The 24,057-nt window shown below is 41.7% G+C and overlaps 2 protein-coding genes across 6 annotated transcripts in view; one reads left to right on the forward strand and one right to left on the reverse strand.

Annotated features, from left to right (window-relative positions):
• Window positions 1–12,626, reverse strand: part of TMEM87A (transmembrane protein 87A) — a 44,846-nt gene extending 32,220 nt beyond the window's left edge. For 4 of the 5 annotated variants that reach the window (XM_040970109.1, XM_040970111.1, XM_040970108.1 and 1 more), the window contains exons 1-6: window positions 12,424–12,626; window positions 11,223–11,283; window positions 8,242–8,327; window positions 4,528–4,641; window positions 1,894–1,947; window positions 1,770–1,814 (exon numbers count right to left, since the gene is read on the reverse strand). In XM_040970109.1, coding sequence (XP_040826043.1) covers window positions 1,770–1,814; window positions 1,894–1,947; window positions 4,528–4,641; window positions 8,242–8,327; window positions 11,223–11,283; window positions 12,424–12,567 — 504 coding nt within the window. In that variant the 5' untranslated portion in view covers window positions 12,568–12,626. Of the gene's footprint in view, window positions 1–225; window positions 1,013–1,769; window positions 1,815–1,893; window positions 1,948–4,527; window positions 4,642–8,241; window positions 8,328–11,222; window positions 11,284–12,423 lie in introns of those variants that run through there. The other variant, XM_040970112.1, reaches the window with a different exon arrangement.
• Window positions 12,627–13,126: 500 nt separating this feature from the next.
• GANC (glucosidase alpha, neutral C) overlaps window positions 13,127–24,057 on the forward strand; it is a 53,924-nt gene continuing 42,993 nt past the window's right edge. The window contains exons 1-3 of the mRNA XM_040970107.1: window positions 13,127–13,619; window positions 15,595–15,657; window positions 18,476–18,587. Of these exons, the coding sequence (XP_040826041.1) occupies window positions 13,591–13,619; window positions 15,595–15,657; window positions 18,476–18,587 (204 nt within the window). The 5' untranslated portion in view covers window positions 13,127–13,590. The remainder of the gene's footprint in view (window positions 13,620–15,594; window positions 15,658–18,475; window positions 18,588–24,057) is intronic.

Below are 24,057 nucleotides of genomic sequence, written 5' to 3' on the forward strand. Positions count from 1 at the left end.
TGGGGGGACAAAGCAGGTCAGGAGGCCCTTCAAAGACAAACTACCTAACCAGAATGGCAGAATGCTGACAACTGCCATTCTCAGGCCTTGTATTTACTTAACCTGACCCAAGGATCACTCACCGTGAACAACACTATACTCAAGACACTTGTCAAAACCACTCGGCAGAAGGAGCGGATGTTTAGCATAGCATTTGAGGCATCTACATCCTACAGAGCATCTAGATTTCTGATGTCCAGCTCCTCACTCCAGCTTTCTGCTCATGAAGACACTGAGAGGCAACAGCAGTAGTTTAAGTAGTTAGGTTTCTCCCACTCTTGTGGGAGACCTGGACTAAGTTCCTGACTGCGGGCTTCCACTGCTCCTCAATCAAACACTGCAGGTGTGCGGGCAGCGAACCAGCATTTCTCTGTCCCTCCAGAAGGCTGGGGAGAGGGAAAGCAATCATAAAAGACAAAAGCTGCCGGATATGACCTTAAGTGACAGAGCTATCAAGGAATTGACCACGGGTGGGCAACTGGCTTAGTTAATATTTCACAACTTAGGACACCAACATACCATATTAGAGTGCCTAGGTTCATGGCCAGTTTGGATCCTAATTCTAGTTTCCTGCTAACAATTACCTCAGAAGACAGGGACAGTGTAAATACTTGGGTCCCTCCCACCCACGTGGGAGACCTGAATGTAGTTCCTAGCATTGGCCAGGCCCAGCCCCACCTGTTGCAGGCATTTGCACAGAGAACTGTGTCTGTCTCAGTTTCTGTATATTGTCTCTTCTTTCAAATAATTAACAAAAAGATGCCCTTTAAAAAAGAGAATAAATAAAAATTCCAAGAAAATTTTGGGAGAATGAGGGGTTCATTGGGGCTGTAAAAAGCTCTGAAATCTTCCTGGAACGCTGGATGGCCACGTGTATGTGCAGGGTTCTGCATACACGCCCGGATGTGTGCACAGGCCCAGGTGAGTTCTGAAAAGGCACTAATTACTCACTTCTGGCTGATGCCAAGACTCTCTGCAAGCAAGAAGCAAAGGTAAAGACAAATTCATAAACTGTGAATGCAGCCAGACATGAGCCGTGTACTATACGATTCTACTTGCATCCAGAGTCCAGAAAAGACAAAGCAAACTAGTCACTCACAGAGGGTGGTGAGATGAGGACTGATAAGGGATAAAGGACCACTTTTTGGGGTGATAAAGACTCCTGGAACTAGATATAGTGGGTGGCTGCACTGCTTGTGAATGTACTTAAAAAAAAAAAGAACAGAAACCAAAACACAAAATTGCACACTTTAAAAGGATAAATTATCTGATATTTATTGTTATAAAATAAAAAAATTTATTTTTCAAAGAAACATAAGCCAACGTGAGAAGTATCTATCTTTTTCTCTTTTTTTAACCTTCTCTACATTTTTAATTAGACATTCTTTGAAGACTTTGCAAGTCTGAAGGGGAATGTGCAATAAGCACTCATACAATGTATATCTATAGCTTTTTGACATCACTTTAACTTTCCAAACTCTCTTCCCATCACACATCACCACATATAAGTTTTGATAACATTCAAGGTTCTTGTAATTAAATTTCTGTTCACAATTACTTACTGGGGAAGGTAGGAATAATTACAAAATGAAAATGGCTCACAGTATCACCTAGAGACAACCATTATTAACAGTTAGAATATAGCTTTCAGTCTTAAGTTTCTTTCTAAATGTTATCATATTGAGAACTTAAAAATAAACAATCATAAAACAGAATCTCAAATAACTTACAGTTCTGTCTCCAGTAAAGGTAAGATTTGTTCCATTCTCCTTAACCTTTAAACATAAAAAAAAAGAAAAAAATGAATTCAGAGCCTTTACTTTACTTTCAGAAATACATAAGGAAGACAATTACCTCCTGTCTTTCTCCTAGAAGAGGTAGTCGATGCACGAGATCCCCAGAAAAGCTCTAGAAGACACATAAAGCTAAGATTAAAGGCAAGTAATAAAAGTGTGATTCAAAAGTCACAAAAATGGATGAAGCAAAACATAATGCCTTAACAGAAATTCAACAAAACAGAATCAGCAGATGAAAATCTTCAAGTAATCACAAATGCCTGAGTAAAACAGCATCAATCAAATGATCCATTCAAGCATTAAGAAAGACAAAGTCGCAAATACAGGGTATGTAACTACATTAGAAGATCAGAAAACGCCCTCTCAGTTCAAGAAGCTCAGTAGCAGATGAGTAACTAACACTGTAATTCAATTCAAATATCTTAGACTTTATAAAAGTGTATAGAAATAAGGCTGTTTAGAACTACTTTAAGATTGTTTTAAAAACTGTGTATATTGGTATAACACAATGCAATGGGTAGCTTTCCAGAATTAAATTTAAGAAAGATAGATCAACACTCCCAGGCTGGGAAATATATTTGGGATATCAGAAGAAAACACATAAGCTGCTCAACACGACATTGTTTCTTTCTTCTAACTTTTGTCCACTACCGTAAGTTTACCTTCATTTTCCCTAAGCCACAACAAGAAATGAGACGTTATGACTCAACCACCAAAGATCCCAAGCAACTGTGGCACAACCCCCACCTTCAAAAACAGTCATTAAACTATTGCACCACAGTGAGCTAAGCTGCTGCTTGGCCTCCCATATCAGAGTGGTGGTTCAAGTCTGTATCATTCTTTCTCTGATCCGGAATCTTGATAAACATGCCTAAAAAAGCAAGTAGAAGATGGCCCAAGTGCTTGGGTCCCTGCTACCCCTGTGGGAGACCTGGATACTTTCTGGGTCCTGATATCAGCTTGGCCCAATCCTGGCTGCTAAGTCCATTAGGGAACTGTACCAGCAGACAGAAGAAGACTCTGCATTCCTTCTCTATCTATCCCACCCCGAACTCTCCCTTTTGCTGTTCTTGTAGAAAGAACAAAACAAAGACTACAATTGTAATAATTGTTTTTAATACCTATAAAATGTTTCCAGCAAAACATTGATGAAGGGTCTGCACAATGGCTCCACAGGCTAATCCTCCCCTCGAAGAGCTGGTTTCCCATATGGGCACTGGTTCCTATCCCAGCTGCTCCACTTCTGATTCCGCTCCCTCCCTGCCTGTGACCTGGGAAAGCAGTAGGGGATGGTCAAACTCCTTGGAACTCTGCACCCATGTGGGAGACTGAGAAGAAGGTTCTGACTCCTGACTTCAGATTGGCGTAATTCAGGCCATTTGGAGAGTAAACCAGTGGAAGGATGGTCTTTTCCTCTCTCTCTTCCTCTCTGCAAAATCGCCCTTTCATAATAAATAAATAAATAACCTTTTTTAAAAACAGAACACATTTGCTAAATATTATTTCCAAGAAAATAATTTCTGATCAGAACCTTCATGACCCCCTTTATATAAATAGCTATATAAAGACAACTATATTATTCATTGTTCCCTCTTTCCCTAAAACAAGGCATGAAATTTAAACTTAAGGCAGTGACACTCTTTAAACTTTTCTGATCTGCAGCAGATCTGTAAACCTACATAATTTGGTTTATATGGCGACTTATCAATTAGATGTGGCAACAACATTTCAAACCATCAGGTTCAAGGCCCAGTGAAGTGGCCTAGTGGTTAAGGTTCTCACTTTACAGGAACCAGGATCCCATATGGGCACTGGTTTGTGTGCGGGCAGCCCTACTTCCCATGCAGCTCCTTGCTTGTGGCCTAAAGCCTTGGGACCCCGCACCCAAGTGGGAGACCTCGAAGAGGCTCTAAGCTCATGGCTTCGGACTGGTGCAGCTCTGGCTATTGCAACTATTTGGGGAATGAATTAATGGATGGGAGATCTTCCTCTCTGTCTCTCTTCCTCTTTGTATATCTGACTTTCCAATAAAAAAAATAAATTAAAAAAAAAATCTTCCTCTCTGTATATGACTTTCCAATAAAATAAGAAAATCAAAATTATATTTTTAAATGAGGCTCAAACGTCAAGTGACAGAAAAACAAAATGTGATATTTATATACAACGTAAAATTATTCAATCTTAAAAAGGATGAAATTCTGATGCAGAAACTCTGCAACAAGGAAACCTGAAAATATCATGCTAGGTGAAAAAGCTATATAAAACAAGGAGTAGAACGTGTGTAACTCCATGCATAAGAGGTCTCTAGACTAACCAAATCCATACGAACAACAGCAGCACAGTACTTTCTAAGGATGGGAGTTACTTAATGTGTATAAAGTTTTGGCTTGTGATGATAGAAGTTCTAAAAAAAGAAAGAAGCAGTGGCTGCACAATAATATGAATACAACTGTATGCTTACAAATGGTTAAAATGATGAGTTTTCTGATCTGTACGTGATGTGTTGGCTCTTTATACACAAAAGAAATCACATACTCCTTTTGATTAATACATCAGCAGCTGACTATGCACCTTTCAGAATAAAGGTTCAATTCAATCCTACTGAAGAAACTAAAGATAGGAAATGAACAGAGACAAAAACACAGATACTAGATTTTTCACCTCTTCCATTTCAACTACTGTGAAAGATTACCTGTGTTTTAAAGAGTTCACTGCAATTCTGGAACAACTTTGATGACGTTAAGTATTTCCCAGATGAGCCTTTTTTTTCCTTAAGATTTTCCAAATATGTTTCCACTTCATCAGCCTGGAAAAAGAGAAGATCCAAAGACTAAACAATCATTGACAACTGAAGATACTTAGATGATAACAAGATCATCTGCTGCAGAAATATAATTTGAGTTTAATATGAATCTTAACAGCATAAGGCAAAGATCAGGAAACATTATCAACAAATCTAAGGCAAGGGGTCGGCACTGAGGCACAGCCAACTGATGCCAACATCCCATGTGCGTGACAATTTTACCCCTGGCTGCTCCACTTGCCAATCCAGTTCCCTGTTAATGCAACTCGGAAAGCAGCAAAATACAGCCTGAGTGTTTGGGCCGCCGCATACGTATGGGAGACCTGGATGGATTTTGTGGCACCTACCTTCAAAGTAGCCCAACCCCAGCTGTAGATCATTTGCGGATAAAATCAAAAGAGGGAAAATCTCTCTCTCTCTTTTTTTCTCCATCTCTCATCCTTTTTTGTTAACTCTGCCTTTTAAATAAATTTTAAAATCTTAAAAGGAGAATCTGGCACTAGTAAATGCTTAAGCACAGAATTTCATTCTTTGGTTCCCAGAGGGTGGTTCCTATAATAATTCTGGGAAAATTGAGAAATAGCCAGAATACAGAGAATTCAGTTATCTAAAAATGCACTTAAAGAGTTACCCAGGCCCGGCGCCATAGCACAATGGCTAAATCCTCACTTTGGAAGAGCCAGGATCCCATATACATGTCAATTTGTGTTCCCGCTACTCCAATTCCCATTCCAGCTCCTTGTTTGTGGCCTGGGAGAGCAGTGGAGGATGGCCCAAAGCCTTGGGACCCTGCACCCCATGGGACACCTGGAGGAAGCTCTTGGATCCTGACTTCATATCGAATCAGCACTGGCCACTGAGGCCATTGGGGGAGCAGGCCAGCAGGTAGAGGATCTTCTCTGTAAAAATCAGATCTGCCTTTCCAACAAAAATAAAATCTTAAAAATAAAAATTACACAGGTGATTTTTATTTTTAAGAGTTTAGTGTCAACAACAAGATGTACTCAGGCACATGCACTGACATATGGCACAGAATAGTTGCTCTGCTTTGCAGCACACTGCCAATGCTTCATCTAGCAGCTCTGGTTGTGCCCTGCTCACAGCTCTGCTCTGGCCCCTCCTGTTCTCAGCTCCTCTCTTCCATCTCCAAGTACCTGTTTGTCACTCCACACTTTAATTGCGAGGCAATTCAAAAAGACTTTCACATTCTTAACTCACACAACTGCAGAACAGAATCTGCCAACATCTTGGACAGTTTACACGATGTCTCAAATATGTGAACCTTTTATTGTAAATTCAATTTTAAACCCTACTCTGGAGACAGTATCTCTCTCTAAATTCTTCTACCTTTTCGGTTCCTTCTACCATATAAATTCTACACAGCATTATATATATACATTTTTTAAAGATTTATTTATTTTTATTGGAAAGTCAGATATACAGAGAGGAGAGACATAGAGGAAGATTTTCCATCTGATGGTTCACTCCCCAAGTGAGTGCAATGGCCGGTGCTATGCTGATCCGAAGCCAGGATTCAGGAACTTCTTCCAGGTCTCCCACACGGGTGCAGGGTCCCAAAGCTTTGGGCCATCCTCCACTGCTCTCCCAGGCCACAAGCAGGGAGCTGGATGGGAAGAGGAGCTGCCGGGATCAGAACCGGCACCCATATGGAATCCCAGCGCATTCAAGGTGAGGACTTTAGCTGCTAGGCCATGGCACTGGGCCCATATACAACATTATATTAAAAAGCAAAACAAAAATTACCCAACACTGCACAAAAGATAACGGAAAATTTAAATAATAAATAGAGGCACAAAATGTTTAAGTTCAAAAACATGCCTGGCAGTGGAGAATTTTTTTTTTAAACACAGACGAATTATCTTTGTAAAGAAATTTTAAGAAAAAATCAGGGAAAGGGAGCAGGACAACCAAGAAATGATGTGAACTGTGCAATCAGGAGCATGAAAGCAGAATGGGGAAGGCCTGAAAAAAAATCCATCTCAGAACAATATATATCCAATGCTCAAGTATCATATATAAACTATGCTAATAACAGTAGTATATTTATCTGCCTTGAAGCAACAACACAAAAAACCACAGTGAGTAAAATTGCTTACTTTATCAGGAACTAAAGTAGTAACACCTATAGTGTACCAATTTTCATGTACTTCCATTAGAAATCAGTAACTGAAAACTAAATGCTATAGCAGGTATTTAGCAGGGCAGTTAAGAAGCTGCTTGAGGGGGCCTGGCATGATAGTCTAGTAGCTAAAGTCCTCACCTTATATGCCCCAGATTCCCATATGGGTGCCAGTTCATGTCCTGTCTGCTCCACATCCCTTCCAACTCCCTCCTTGTGGCCTAGGAAAGCAGTCAAAGATGGTCCAAAGTCTTGGGACCCTGCACCCACATGGCAGACCCAAAAGAAGCTCCTGGCTCCTGCCTCCTGGCTTCAGATCAGCTCAGCTCTGACCGTTGCAGCCACTGGAAGTGAGCCAGGGAACAGAAGATCTTTCTCTCTCTATCTCCCTCTCTCTGTATATCTGCCTTTAAAAAAAAAATTATTTTTATTGCAAAGTCAGATATATAGAGAGAGGAGAAGAGGGAAAGAAATATCTTCCATTCAATGATTCACTCCCCAAGTGACCCTAACTGCTGGTGCTACGTCAACCCAAAGCCAGGACCCAGGAACTTCCTCCGGGTCTCCCACGTGGGTGCAGGGCCCCAAGGCTTTAGGCTGTCCTCCACTGCTTTCCCAGGCCACAAGCAAGGAGCTAGATGGGAAGTGGAGCTGTCAGAATTAGAACTGGTGCCTATATGGGATCCCAGTACGTTCAAGGCAAGGATTTTAGCCACTAGGCCACGGCACTGGGCCCTGCATATCTGCCTTTCAATAAAAATAAATAAATCTTTAAAAAAAATGCTGCTTGAGATGCTCTCATCTCATAGGGGAGTGCCTACATTATAAAGTCCTGGCTCTGTTTCTGATTCCAGCTTCCTGCTATAACATGCACTCTGGAAAGCATCAGAAGATGGTTCAGGTAGTCAGGTCCTTGCAACCAGTGTGAAAAACCTGTGGATTTAGTTCTGGGCTCCTGGCTTCAACCTAGCCTAAGTGCTGTAGCATCTGGGGAATGAATCAGCAAATGGAAGATTTTTGTTTCTGCCTTTAAAAAAAAAAGGAAATTTTAAAAAATCATAATATAGGACCCAACGTGGTGGCTTAGCGGCTAAAGTTCTCACCTCGAACACACCAGGATCCTATATGGGCATCGGTTCTTATCCCGGAAGACCCGCTTCCCATCTAGCACTCTGTGACCTGGGAAAGCAGTGGAGGATGGCCCAAAGCCTTGGGACCCTGCACCTGCATGGGAGACTCAGAAGAAGCTCCTGGCTCCTGACTTCAGAACAGCTCAGCTTCGATCGTTGTAATCACATGAGAAGCGAACCAGGAGATGGGAATTCTTTCTCTCTGTCTCTCTTTCTCTCTGTGTGCCAGCCTTTCCAATAAGTAAATAAATTTTTTTTTTAAAAAAAGAAAGTAACACTTAGGGGTCAGATTACCCCTGGGGTCCAAGGAAAGTCTAATGATACACTCCTTACCTTGAAGTTGTAGATTTCATTGTAACAGTCAGCACTTTTAAGAAACCAGGTTATATTCAAAGATTGATCACAAGGTTCTCCATCAACTGTAACGACAGAAATCTTAGAGAATAAAAGATGTTTCCAAAGTATTTTTCTTAAACTGTTAACATATATTTCTTTACATATCTATATCCTGAGACACTAAAAAACCAGCCCTTTTCCAAACACAAAATAATGAAGTAAATATATGCTAAATGCAATTGACTTTCTTCAGAGAAAACTTTTGTTCATCGAAAGAAAACAATAGTTAAGCAGTTTTTTACCTACTAAAACTATGGTATATTATGTGCTTTAAGGCTTTAACTTCTACACCTCTACTGGAAAAACCTGGGAATGTTAACCCAGTCCTAAGTTACAACCAATCTTACAGTACTGTTCAAATATTTTTTGAGCAGAGCACAGGTACACAGAGATACAATGGTACTGCATTAGGCTAACAGGGAATGGGCAGGAACAATTAGCTGTATTCCAACCATAAACATAAGGAATAACAGCACTAGGAATGTCATAAGACAATATTTATTATTACTAAATGGTGGTAAAATTCATGGCTAGACCTTAAAAGACATAAAGGCAGAGCAGGGCTGGCATTGTAGCTTCCTACTTGAGTTAAGCATGAGGATGCCAATATTCCGTATGGGATAGGTTTGAGTGCAAGGTTCTCCACTTTACATCTAGCTCCCTGCTAATGTACCTGGGAAAGCAAAGGAGAATGGCCCAACCCTGAACCTAAATGGGAAACCCAGAAGCATCCCTGGCTCTGAACCAGCCCAGCTCTGGCAGCTGCAGTCATTTGGAGAATGAAACCAGTGGATAGAAGCAACCCAACACAAGCTTCCACTTTTCTTTGCTCAAACTAACTTTCTAATTATCAGCATAGTTTCACAGGCTTCTTTCAAATTATGTAAAATTTGACCTAATAACATAATTTGTGGTGCCCAGCGAGGTGGCCTAGAGGCTAAAGTCCTTGCTTTGAACGTACCGGGATCCCATATGGGTGCCGGTTCTAATTCCGGCAGCTCCACTTCCCATCCAGCTCCCTGCTTGTGGCCTGGAAAAGCAGTCGAGGACGACCCAAAGCCTTGGGTTCCTGCACCCAGAGGAAGTTCCTGGCTTTGGGCTTCAGATCAGCGCAGCACCGGCTGTTGCAGCCACTTGAGGAGTGAATCATCAGAGGGAAGATCTTCCTCTCTGTCTCCCTTACTCTCTGTATATCTGACTTTGCAATAAAAAATACAAAAGAATTTGTGGAAATGATACAGATATTATAATTGACTATGAAATATTCAAACTAGTTAGTTAAAAGCCAATAAGAAACTATTCCCTAAACAAATTTCAAGAAAAATTTATGTTAAAATAAAAAGCTTAGGTGCAACACAATGGTTCAATTTGCTAATCCTCCACTTGTAAATGCCAACATCCCCATATGAGCACTGGTTTGTATCCTGGCTCTACTTCCCATCCAGCTCCCTGCTTATGGCCCGGGAAAGCAGCAGAGGATGGCCCAAAGCCTTGAGATGCTGTATCCACATGGGAAACCCAAAGGAGGATTCCAGTTCCTGGCTTCAGATTGGCTCAGCTCCACTCATTGTGGCCACTTGCGGAGTGAACCAGTAGACAGAAGATCTTACTCTCTGTCTCTCCTTCTCTCTACAAATCTACGTTTTCAATAAAAATTAAATGTTTAAAACTTTCAGTGGAAAGCTTTAAGAGACAGTGGAAATGGTCCGATGTGCTCCATGGAAAGCTATATATCACACCCACAAAACTATACACGGACACAACTGATAAGTGAGAAAGCACTGAAGTAACAAAGGAAATAAAGTGACATTTAAAAGGCTCAAATCTCACGTTAAACAATGATGTGAGCTTAACTTAGCCAGCTACAACTGGATCAAAATAGATGATCAACATGCAATTCAGGCAACAACAGGAATCAAAATCCCATTGTCCCTAGCAACTACTTTGACCTATAAACCCAATAAAGGCCCATACAACAAAGCAGGTTTTCACTGAAGTGAAGTCTGTGCTTGGGACAGTTTATTATCATGGGCATTATATATTCTTCACAGCAATCTGCCTGTAAAATTGCAATGCTACTAGAATGCAAGTTCACTGAGGGAAAGAAATTCCCTCTTCAGAAAGAGTGCCTGGCACATGGTATATTTGCCACAACTCAGAATTCTGTACTTTCAGGGAGAGATATATAGAAGCCCGTATCAGTGGCCTAGCTTTTCACCTCTGGTCTTCAGGGAGAGCTGCCTATGATCATGTAGTCTATACAAAAAAAGCACTTTCAAAGTGCAAAGCTTTTTATTAATGCACAATGGCATATTTCAGATTCAGATATAGCAGTGGCCCAACTGAACAAACTGGTTTTGTCCTGTGCAATCCCTTCTTTCCTGATAATCTCACTGAGTTTCCTCTTCCTTAGGGTGGTAAAGCACTCCTTGGACAAATAAAAGATCTACCGGACATATTTACTGTGAGCCAAAGGTTATGAGTTCAGTGAACATTTAACAAGCATCCGAGAGTAAAACGAGCGGGATATCTATGTCCCAGAACACCACCAGCAAAACACCATGTGGGAAATCAGCCAGCCTAGTCAGATATAACGCAACAGAAATGTGACTGAGTTTCTACCATAAATGCAACATAGCAAAAATATATATTTCACATGTATGTTATAGTATACTATTAAACTAACACAAATTATACATAGTGTGATACATATATAAGATAAAGAGAAAAATAAGGAGAAAAAGTTCACAGATGACTCAGTGAAAGCCCTTCAGTAACTCTAAATGTGTTCATTCCTCCACAGAGCCAGACTAGTATGTTGAAAGTAGACCCCTCATGAGGGGTAGAAAAATATGTATTTAAGCAGTTCATCAATATCCTTAAGAAACATAAGATTTTCATGAAATTCAAAAACTCACATTTCAGGAAGATAGTGGTATTTCTGAAAAGGATCTTTCCGAAGCTAAAATAATTCTTCCTCTGCAACAATAAAGGAAAGATAATTAGCAACAAAGCTGTGTCCAAAGCAGCTTGTAGCTATCAAGTCTTTAACTCGCCCAAATTAGTGTTCTTGACCAAGAAGATACTACCATCCTTCCTTTCAGTAAAATCAGGCTGCAGCCAAACAGCAGGATTGCACCCCGCAGTTCAGACATGCCTCCTTCCCTGCAGTCAGGGAAACCAGAACTTCATTCCTCCTCGGTAGCAGATCCCCCACAATCCTTCCCCTAACTCCATAACCACTGCCTCAAATGAACTGTTTTACGCAGAGTCATAGGATGATTTATTTCAGGTTTGGATTTAAAAGGGCCTTATTATTAACCACCTGTGCACCAAGTAAAAACAAACAAAAACCAAGAACCTGAAGATCCTCACCTACGGGGTAAAAAAAATTCTACCCTGCTTGCCATATAAACTACAAGCAGTGAGCAGAGCAGAATGAGATGCAAAGACCAACAAGATTTTAAAAAGGGATGATGCTTTTTGTCCGTCCTGGCACCTGAGGGTGGTCCCCTCACAGAACTACGCCTCTGCTTCAAAGGAGGTGTAAGGGAGACAGGGAGAGAAGGAGAGAGGGAGAAAGGACCCATCTTTCAAGTTCACTGCCCAAATGTAAGACCACATTACATTTATTAAATGATTTCTTTTATTTTCGCCATTCCCATGTTAACATATACTGCTTAAACATCCTTGAGCTTCCTCATCACATGGCAAGCCTTTAAAAAAAAATTTTAAACTTTTAAAAGAAATGCAACCATCCGGTGAGGAGAATTATCCAGAAAACTGTAACAGTGCACAGCACTAAATAAACTGGAGATGCCGTGAGCCCCTGGAATATTCTGAAACTTGGGATGGAAGACAACCCCTCTCTCCCATCTGCACACCCAAGTTTGCGTCGTTCTGCACCAGACAAGAAAAGTTGTGCCGCTCGCCGGGAGAGAGTCCGCTCCGCTGCTCCCTGCCAAACGAGGCTGGCCTCCCCAGGGAGCCGCATCCCGGCGGGTCCCCGGAATCCCACCCCTTTGGGAAACGGAATTCGGTTCAACCTTCCTGAACCCCTGGGGCCGCCGTAGCCCCACCCCTTGCTCCTCCGGGCTCAAGCGCCACTGTCACACTCACCGACGGTATCGGAATGTGCCACTTGGAGCGGTCGGCTGCAGACACAGGGGCCGGGCCTGCACCAAAAAGCGACAGTGGGGATGGCTGAATCCCTAGCAAAAGAAGAGTGACAGGCAGCACCTGAAGCCACGCACCCGCCGCCATCTTCACAGCCCTGGAGTGCCCACCGAAAGCATTGCGCCTTCTTCCGGCTCGTCCCGCCCACTTCCGGCTCGGCTCTGGGAAGGGGCGGGATCATCCGGGTCCTCCAAACACTGGGGGCCTGTTTGTATTGCGGCCTGGCGGCTCTTCCCTCAGCCCGCCGTCGCAGCTCCGTGGGTTTACTGCGCAGGCGCCGTCCTGTCGGTGCTTCGTCATAGGGGTTCGGGAACTCTGCAGAAGTCTTCCTGACGTGGCCCTTACCCCCCGTACTTGTAGTGCTGCACGGTTTGGGGACCAGCAAACAACCCATGCAGTGTTTGGCTTCCTCTCCTCCAGCTCGACCCAGTTCCTCATCCCTTCAGAAGTAGTCAGACGCCAGATTTGAGTGAGCGCCTACTAGGCATCCGTTAATAAGTTCTTGGGTCTTGACGGTGTTTTAAGCAAAAGCTGGAATTGGGTTGTGTGGAGTAAAGCGGTTCCTAGGCTGGGCAGCGTCAGTAGGTGCCCTGCAAGCCCTGAAAAGTACTGTGCCAGCAGGAAAGAGTTTGGCTGGCCAGGCCACGTCCGGGAAGGACCCCGCGGGCATTTCCCATTCGAAACTAAAATCGAGGCGAGAATGGGTCAGTTTTCATGTCCTTGGCGTGACCGCTGCTGAGACGGACCTACTGCAGCCCTGCTCGCCAGAGGGAGACCAGCGGGCCGCTCTGTGGTTCTCTCAGGATTCGGACTCGCATGCACGCTCGCTGGGCAGCCAGTTACGGTTTTTCATTTTACCGAGTCCGGTCTTCCTCAGCCACACTGACTTCGAGAAAAATCTGACGAGCGTGTTTTTGTCGAAATGCTAGTTTGAGCTTGAAAAAAAAAATCCTAGGAACACGAGTGAAAATTTGTCACTTCTCAAGGACCAGCAGGAGAATATTTTCCCAGAAGCTGCCGATGACCAAGTGCAGGTCATAATTGGCTTTTTAGAAAGATCGCGCAGAAGCCTTGGTGCAGAACTTGGAGGCAGTTGGAGTGACAGGGGCCATGGAAACAGCTGGGAAAGAGGAAATCAGGTAAAAGGGGCTTTCAGGGAGGACTGACTCCTGTGTCCAGAGCCTGGAGTGGGCTGTGTCAGAAATCAACAATCTAACTTTGAAGATTTCATAGAGTTTTAAACTATTAATTGTACTTTTTCATGGAAAAAATTTTAATTTTACTTATTATTATTGTCATTTAATGATACAGTTTCATTGGCTCTGGGATTTCCCTTACCCTCTCTCCAAACCCCTTCCTGCTCACTGAATTCCCCTATATCATTATTGTAGTTCCTCATACACAGCCATATGTCCATCATTGAGGGCATGGACAATGGCAAAGAGTCCAGCATCCTATTGCCAAGATATAGTAAACAGTATCATTGGGAGTCCCATCTTTGTCAGAAAGTAGAGATGCATACTACAATATAAGCTCACATTGATTATTAATTGTACTTGTTATTTGCATGTTTGATAATTGCACAATTAATGTCATAGACTTTAAAGTTCATGGGAAATGGCCTATGGTGGGGGGAAAAATACAGAAATTTACATTTTTTAGGCCAAAATAAATTTACCTTTTAATCCTATTTTCCACTAACTTTTTAAAATTCCTCCCCCCCCCCCCGTGTGAGTAGCGAGCCTCTTAAAAAATACATTTGGTATGTTCCACAGTGCTAACAGTGAGAAAGTTGTGATCAGAACTCTTACAGTTGTATGTCAAACATGATTTTCCAAGGTCAGCATCTCCCTACATTATTTCAAAAGTGAAAAGAGGCTACAATTCTCTAATTTTTGTGTACTTGATTGAAAAAAATGAGTTGAGCAAAGGATTGAATAACTTCCATGATAAACAGTTTTTCATATGGCTAGGTGTACCTGTCTGGGATATTTCCGTGATGTGACAATTGTGTTCCGTCATAGCTTCCTGCCTAATCACGGACATGTAGACAGATGCATGCAGCCACACATCCACGTGAAAGCTAGAGCGGCTTTTCCCCCCTTGGGAGCCGGTAGCTCTTGTAGACAGGTGGGAGACTAACTCAATACAAGCTGAGGGAGAACTATGCACTCATCTTACACACGCTTTTTTCCAGGCACTTGTGTTTAAAAATCACTGAGCCCCTAAACTGTCAACATCATCTTTAAAAAGGGGAGGAGGGCCTGTTTCTACTTCTGGTGTGTTCTGACACCTTGCACATACCCCTGTCATAGCGTTGGATGACTGTGCTGTGATTGCTGGTTAGGCAGGAAGTGTGAGTCTTCCTCAGAGCTCAGCACCTGGTGAAAATATATTCCAAAAGCGGTTTGGCTTTGCCGACTGGCTTAGTTTTGGTTTGGTTTGAAGTTTTCGTTTTGTTCTCTGTTCCTTCACGTTTTATGTTATAGTCATAAGCTTCAGTCATTATTTTTTTTTAAAGATTTACTTATTTTTATTGGAAAGCCAGATATACAGAGAGGAGGAGAGACAAAGATCTTCTGTCTGTTGATTTACTCCCCACGCAACCCCCACAGCCGGAGCTGCGCTGATAGGAAACCAGGAGCCACAAGTTTCTTTTGGGTTGCAGGGTCCCAAGGTTTTGGGTCATCCTTGACTGCTTTCCCAGGCTAGAGGCAGGGAACTGAGTGGGTAGCAGGGCTGCCAGGATTAGAACCAGCCCCCATATGGGATCCTGGTGTGTGCAAAGTGAGGACTTTGACAGCTAGGCTACAGCACCAGGCCCATTCAGTATTTATTTTTAATCAGTTTTTCTTCATCAGTGACAGTGCTGTTTTTCCAATGCTTGATAGGTTAACCCAGAACATATTTCTTGTTTGCTTTGAAGGACTTACACCATAGTGTTCTGCAGTACATGTGCTGTTGCATTATGTCATAGCTGTGAATTTTGAATTTTGCATAGCAGAACAGACTCTAAAGGTTCATTTTTGCCTGCTTGTGTTATACAAAAGTTACCAAAATTATATTCATAAACCCTATGTATGATATAGTTCTTAAATCATCTTTTCATTTTAGTGTTGAGGATGAAGCTGTGGATAAAAACGTTTTTAGAGACTGTACCAAGATTGCATTCTACAGGTAAGGAATACAGTGCTATTTCCTAGATTAAAATATTTCTGACAGTATTTCAAAATGGACACCATTGAGGGCTTGAAAATGAGTAGACTTTCTAAGGTAACAGGCAATTGGGAAATGCAAAGATTAAGGTATTCATCAGCAGGAAACTTTTTTATATGCTATAACATTATGTGCTTACTACTATACTAATAATTTTTTTCAGTAAACATATATTTTATCTTAAAAGCCAATATTTTAAGTTCATCTTAAAATTTTATTTTTGAATAATGTTTCATAGGATTCAAAAATAGTAATATTAGAAATATGCGCAGAAGGGTGTTACTCTTATCCCTGTCCTCTTCCACCTCATTCTTCATATTATCCCTGTAAGTAACCAAATTTGTTAATCTCTCTTCTATCCTGCCAACATTTCTTTTTGTAAACACGTATGTTCTTGTGTCATTGCTTTTTTTATACCAAGTAAGTTTCTATGTATACGATGTACATGGTTAGGTCCCCCCTTTTTTTTCTGCCTCGTAGTTTGCTTTAAAGAGCAATGAAGTTAAGAATTTGTGGATGGTTCCTCCTTTTTTACAACTACATAACATTCTGTTGGTTACCTGAGCTTTTAGTCTGCTCAGTCTGTCCCTTGCTAAACTGTTGGGTTGTTTTTTATCTTTCGTGTGATAGCACTGCCACAATGAAGAGCTGTCCATATGTCATTCCTTACACTTACAGGTGTATTTTTTTTTAAGATTTTTTTTAATTGGGGAGTCAGATATACAGAGAGGAGGAGAGACAGAGAGAAAGGAAGATCTTCCATCTGCTGATTCACTCCTCAAGCAGCCACAACAGCCGGAGCTGAGCCAATCCAAAACCAGGAGCCTTTTTTGCATCTCCCACACGGGTGCAGGGTCCCAAAGCTTTGGGTCATCCTTGATTGCTTTCTTAGGGCACAAACAGGGAGCTGGATGGGAAACGAGGCCATTGGGATTAGAATTGGCAACCATATGAGATCCTGGCAGATGCAAGGCAAGGACTTTTGCTGCTAGGCTACCGTACCAGACCCTTACAAGTGTATTTTAAAGATAGATTTCAAGGACAGGGATAAAAGGATCAAAGAGTTAATGCAACTAACATGTGTTAACTCTTTAAAAAAAAAAAAAGATTTGCTAAATTTTTATTTGGAAGGCAAATTTACAGAGAGAAGGAGAGACACAGAAAGAGAGAAATCTTCCATCTGCTGGTTCACTCCCCAGATGGCCACAATGACCAGAGCTGGACAAAGCCAAAGCCAGGAATTTGGAGTTTCTTATGGGTCTTTCACATGAATGCAGAGGCCCAAGGATTCGGGCCATCCTTCACTTCTTTCTCATGGGACATTAGCAGGGAGATAGATCAAAAGTAGAGAAGCTAGGACTCAAATCAGTGTCCATATAGGATGCTGGTACCACAGGCAGAGGTTTAACACACTATACTATGAAGTCAGTCCAGGAATGTGCTAACTCTTACCAGGTTTCCCTCATAGTGATTGTATTATTGTGTACTTCCATTACCACCATGTGAGGTGCCTGTTTTCCCATGCCTCAAAAACATATCTTTAAAATTTTGCATTGGGTAGGGAGGAGGATGTAGTATTGTGGTGCAGCTGCTACTCACATTGTTGACCTCCCATATCAGGATAGTGGTTCAGAATCCCAGCAACTCCATTTCAAATCCAGCTAGCTTCTGGCTGTGGCTGGCCAGGCCCCACCTTGCAGCCATTTGAGGGGTGAGCCAGCAGAGGCAAGATCTCTTTCTCTGTCTCTGTCTTTAAAAAAAGAAAAAAGATTTATTTTCATTGGAAAGTCAGATATACAGAGAGAAGGAGAGACAGAGAGGAAGATCTTTCATCCTTTGATTCATTCCCCAAGCTGCCACAACAGCTGGAGCTGTGCCTATCTAAAGCCAGGAGCCATGAGCCTCTTCTGGGCATTTCACATGGGTGCAGGGTCCCAAGGCTTTGAGCAGTCGTTGACTGCTTTTCCAGGCCACAAGCAGGGAGCTGGATGGGAAGTGGAGCCACTGGGATTAGAACCAGTGCCCATATGGGATCCTGGCACATGCAAGGTGAGGACTTCAGCCACTAGGCTACTGCACTAGGTCCTCTGTCTCTAACTCACTTTCTCTGTTGCTCTGCCTTTCAAATAAATAGACAAATAAAGCTTTTATATTTAGTCTTCATTTTAAAAGAATACTTTTACTTGATCCTATAATTAAAATAATTTTTAAAAATTGTTTCAGAGGCAGTTTCTTTAGGGAACTATACCTCCCTACTGCCTCCTTATCACAAGAAATAAAAATTTCTCTTGAGCTAAAAAAAGATTACTTCACACATTTTAACATATTATTTATTTACTCTCTGTTCTAGATGGAGAAAGCATATCATTTTAATTCCAAAGAGATACTTTCAAAGAAAGTCTACAGTGAGTGCCTGATCACCTTATTAAACTCTGAGATTATTCAGGATTCTGTTAGGGTTTATTGAGTTACTACTAAAATATCCACTTCATGGAAAAAGAAAGAAAAATTAACCAGCTTGTAGGTGACATCTCTGCAAATTGCCCCATCTTTTCAATAGAGGAGATAAGACACCATCCTCCAGCAATGTTATGTTGAATAATTTCTTTTGTATTTCTTTTAGTACTACTTTTATTAGCATCCTAGTGATACAGACTCTTCCAGTGTCCAGTTTACCCAGTGTCATAGGAATTTTAGTAACTTCCACATAATGATATAGTCTAATGGATGCCTGCAGCCACAAGTAATGCTTATGTGTCTATATCCTGCACGTTCACAGGCGTCAGAAACAGCAGCAGCTCTCAAAGAATTCCACCTATCGGGCATTACTAGATTCAGTCACAACAGGCAAGGACAGCACCAGGTTCCAGATTATTGAAGAAGCAGCAAAGGTGAGAGAACATGTTTTCTACAGAGTGATTGGTTTGTGTGTTTCTTTTGTTTGAATGTTAAAATTATCACAAAAACTAAGTAAACTCTATTTGCTTCAGAAATAAACTTTGTTAGAGAAAGAATGTCATCATTTCCTACCTATACTAATGCCATAATAGCCATATAAATGTGAAATTGCCTGTGTATCAGAGGTTTTCCTAGATGTTTCACGCATGTTATTTCCTTTACATTAGTCTTTGTAATATACCTAAGGGGCATAATCTATTAGACCCAATTTTCAGCTGGTAGCTGGAATTTTCTCCTGTATCTGATAGACTCCATCCAGCACCTATGTACTTTGTTTCACTCTTAGACAACATATAAGGGTACTTCAAAAAGCTCATATGTAAATGAACTCAAAATAGAATGTATACTTTTCAGCAACTTTTTGAAAACTTCTCGGACAGTTGAACCTACAGACAGTAAAATACAGATTCAGTGACTGTCCACAGCTCAAACTGTGAGTGGACCAGAGGACAGTTAGAGGGGCCACAGGTTGGAAACTCAAGTCACAAATGTTCCACCTGCTGAGCAGCTTCACTAGCATTCACCATAGTTGCCACATAGTGAAGAGCATAGCACAGCATCTCTGAAATGCTCTTTCTGTTCTGTCAAGTTATCATGCTTCAGACATGCCATATACATCAGCCAGATACACAGGAAATGCTAGGGGCTGTGTTAGAAAGCATCATTGCACAGAAGTACCTGGCCCTCACTTCCGGATCCTTCACCATATTTTAAGGCACCCTGAATTTCTAGGGCTTCATAGACCAAAATGACTTTCCTGATAATTTGTGTAACTGAAACATGGTTAAGGCCACGTGGTCTGTGTCTCCTAACATCTTGAATCAACTGTACCAACCTACTAACAAACTATTCTGGGAAGCCAGCTTCAAGCTGAACGAAATCTTGTGATTGCCATAGTAGTGCTATATGGAAGAAAGTTCACAGAACAAGAACTACTCCACAACATCAAGGGGTCCTTGCTAACATTTATAAGGCCTTTTGTTTAGAAAAGAGTCCCAACTTTGTTCCCAGACAGAAGGAGCAGTTACTCAGTAAGGAAGGGTATTTTTGTTAGGATGCTTTAGAGGCTTTATCCATTTCCTTGATATGGAATCCTGTGCTATAACTGCCTTGCCCAAATTTCAGTGTAGAGGGCGTAGTGTCATTTTGAGAGTTTGGTATTCTCTATTCTCTGTCCCCAGCTTCTGCTAACCTAAAGTCAAAGTCATGGTGGTAATTTCTTTTAGCTGCAGAGATGGGAAAATTAGCCTTTCTCTAAAATCTAATACTGATTCTCATGTTACCAGCTTGCTGGAAAGTTTTGCTCACCTTTTTGCTGTACATGTTGAGTATCATGAATTCTCAGCTCTCGGTAATCTCCAGAAGTTCTGGATCCCCTACTACTGTACCAAGTCTCCTCCACTATACTGTGTTTTGTAGCCTAGTTTGGTAACTGAGTTTCTTGGAGCATGAAGCAGCACTGATTTCCCTCCTGAAGAGCTACCTACGATTTGCATATTGCTTCATAAATGACCCCCAGCCAAACCCTATCCGGGGTCAGCAGAAGCATTTGTCTCCCAGAAGTGGAATGAGTCCATCAGAGGGTTTCCTGGACCTTAAGGTCTGCCATCAGCTGTCAGGAACTGCCTTGTCCCATTTTTCCTTTCCTTGTCTTGTTTTCCTTCCTGTTTCACTTGTACCTAACACCAGGGAGTTGCAGTTTCTTGTGGTCTGGGCAAGAATCCCTCCTCTCCTTTGGGGAAGCTTACTATGTTAAGGACATAGAAGTCTGCTCTCCTGGAGACATTTAGAGGCAGAGTAAATGATACTAAATCACCCTGAATGCTAATTGTGGAACAAAATGAAACAATCTCAACCCAACTGGAGGCCAGTATAGTGGTGGATCTCTGTAGGTGCCCTTGCCCATGATGTGGTTTAGTTTTTTTTCTTTGGATCCCCAGAATCTGAAGGTCGATGCTGTTCAGGTCAGGGTCCAACAGATCAGGATGCCTTCAGTCCTGGAGGACTTCCCTAGGATCTCCGTATAAGACAGAAGCTGGCTCAGAAGGGAGCTTCAGAGGATCCTGGATGTCACTGACAGAGCTTTCGGGACTGAGACCTGTGTGGACCCCTCCAGGATAGGTGCAGAAATACCACAGCCATCTAGACAGTCTTTGCCTTAGGCAAATAGTGCCCTTGCAAGGCCCCTCTTGTCACAGTGTATTCAGATGATGACCAAGGATTCAGATGTCATCCTGGTTGGGGCATGAAGATGCAGACAGTCTTCTTGAAAATCATCTGCACTCTGTGTTGAGTTCATTGTGTAATGTAAGAGTCTCTGTTAAAGGTTGTCACTGTGATGAGACATGAGTTTTAAAGGAAATGCAGATTAAGATCTGCCATGAATATGGTCTGAAGATTTAAAACTCACTGTCTCCATCTGCTTAATCAGAATGATAGCCTTAAATGTCAAGCTCTCAGAGCCCAGAGTCTGAGAGGATCACATTCGGCTCACAGCTGATGTTCTCAAATTGCACAGAGGAGGCAGATTCCTACAGACTCAGTACTCCTAGTGCTTACCCACCCCCACACCTTTGAAACCCAAAAGACAGTACATTTAGAGTTGTCAAGATTTGTTGTTAATTTTTTTAAAGCCTTCCTCTTTTTTTTCAGTTTTTGTTTTATGTATTTTTAAAAAGTCTTCCTCTTGATTTGTTTCCCCCATTCTGCCCTTAATAAACAACCAGGAAACAGAATTCAGCTTCATTCAACATTTTCTAAGCCTGGACTGCCATTAACAAAGCACCAACTGAGGGCAAACAGTCATTTATTTCTCACCGTTCTAAAAGCTGGAAACTCCAAGATCAAGGTGCTATCACATTCATTGTCTGCCCTGGGTCCTCTACTTTGCTGTCTCCTTCTTGGTGGCATGGAGTGGAAGGAAATATTGTCTAATCTTTTATTATCAGAACACTAATCCCATGCTGTATGGACTCTACCCATATGGCTTCATCTAAACAAGGCATCATCTCCAGATACTGTAAACAGTAGGGAACTAGAGCCTCAACACATGAATATGACAGTGGACACAGTTCAGTCCATGGCAAACATGATGCTCCCAGAACACAGTAATGTTACAGAATAAGTAGAAGTATTGACTTATATGTTGTCATCTGGGCTTGGAGGGCAAGTTCTGATGCATGTCTTTGCAGGGTCCCAATGTCTTGTTGGACTTACTCTTCATGCCAGAATAATCAGATAAATACTTGGTAAAGAAGCTTGCAAAATAAAGCCTAGGAAGAAATAGATCAGAACAGGGTTGATTTCTTTTTAAGAACTGTTTTTTTCTTTTTTACAATGATCAATTTTCTACCTAAAGTGAAACTTCGACCCGGTTTGAGAAATAGAGCTGACACAGTTCCTCAGACATCAATGCAGGGAACCGTATGCTTCTCTTCCAGGTATGAAGAACTGCTGGCAAGGCTGTTGGGAGCAGAGCTTTATGTCCAGCCTACTTCATTTTGCTAATTTTGATGCTTTCTCATGATATGCACGACCATTCAACAGCACATCACTTTCTTTTGCAGCCTGTTAAAAAGATTATACCAGAGACAAAAGTTTCTAGCTGCTTCTGCAAGGATGCAATGATGTCTCTACCACTCCATCTCAAACTGATGAAATTAAGATTTTGTACAACCACTTACCTCCTCAGCAGATCACTTGCCAACCTGCACTGTTTCTGCAGAAATGGCCAAAAACAGGCAGCTAACTTGGGAACTGGACACACAATAAGAAGCGCACCTGGACAGGCTAATTTCCTTGAGGATAGGCTAACACCCAGCATGAAGTCAGCATCAGAGAATCAGTAATTGCAATAAATCAACTGACTGTAACCGTGGAAGGGCTAGGTCATGTCCTATAGCAATTTAGTGAACACTTAAACCAGTCCTCTGAAGCCTAGAGGTCTGGATAACTCATTGGGAGTAGTGGCTCACTCTTCTTGACCTTTTAATGAACACTTCTTTATATCATAGAAACATGATGCTGAAAAGAAAAGCAAAATTCAGCCAGTAAGGAGGAGTTGATAAAGTCATGGTCACTCTTCTTAACAAACTTTATTACAGTCTCTACTAGTTGGGATTCCCAAATGTGGACAAATAATAAGTTATTTTCAGATATTTGTGACCAATCCTCTGCCTGAATTCATAGGCAAAGTTGGTTTTACTACATGATTTTTTCCCCCAAAGATATATTTAAAAGCAGAATTACAGAGAGAAGGAGAGAGAGAGCTTCCATCTGTCAGTTTACTTCCTAAATGGCTATATTAGCCAGGACTGGGCCAAGATGAAGCCAGAAACCAAAACTTCTTCTGGGTCTTTCGCAGGAGTTGAAGGAGTTCAAACACTTGGGCCATCTGCTGCTGCTTTGCCAAGGCACATTAGCAGGGTACTGGATCAAAAGTAGAACACCCAGGACAGGAGCTGGCACCAATATGGGATGCTTGCTTTGCAGGCAGAAGCTTAAGCAACTATGCCATAGCATTGCCTTCCTACCACCATGATTTTTACATAATGACTCACACTTTTGCCCATGTGACCATTCAAAATTGAGCTTATAAGAAAGAATCAGGTTTTATTTTTACAGTATATGGAAGAAATAAGAAAAAGGAAATTACAGTTCTTTTTCCAGACTCTTCGAAATGAGCCTTTCTACGAAAGGATATATGAAAACCAAGTAGAAACTTAAAAAGAACGTCCAAAAGGTATTTCTTCTCTGAAGACCTGTCTTAGCTCTGTTCATAAGTGGACTTTGCATACCTTTAGCATTTCTAAGGGACTGAAATTCATGCTCTCTAATCTCATTTAAAAGCTCCATTTAATATTTTAAATATATTTTCACTTATTTTATATAAATCTTTTTTAAAAAGCTTTATTTTTATTGGAAAGGCAGATAATACAGAGAGGAGGCGAGACAGAGAGGAAGATCTTTCATCCGATGATTCACTCCCCAAGTGGCCACAATAGCTGGAACAGAGCCGATCCGAAGCCAGAAGCCTCTTCCGGGTCTCCCAAATGGGTGCAGAGTCTCAAGGCTTTGGTCCGTCCTCGACTGCTTTCCCAGGCCACAAACAGGGAGCTGGGTGGGAAGCAGAACCAAAGTGATTAGAACCGGTGCCCATGTGGGATCCCAGCACATGCAAAGCGAGGACTTTAGCTACTAGGCCACCACGCCAGGCCCACAAATGATGTCTTAATTTTTTATGCCAAACGTTCTCCCTACCCCAATTCTTATTCTTACATATGTAACTTAGAATGGACATATGTCCCAATTTTTCAAGGTTAATTTCAGTTTATGGCTATTACTTCACGTCCTCATAAATAGAAACCCCTTAACTATATAAGATCTGGTTCAATTATATATTGA

Source organism: Ochotona curzoniae, unplaced genomic scaffold (genome assembly GCF_017591425.1).
Source record: "Ochotona curzoniae isolate NIBS_2020 unplaced genomic scaffold, NIBS_Ocur_1.0 scaffold_4701, whole genome shotgun sequence".
NCBI lineage: Eukaryota > Metazoa > Chordata > Mammalia > Lagomorpha > Ochotonidae > Ochotona > Ochotona curzoniae.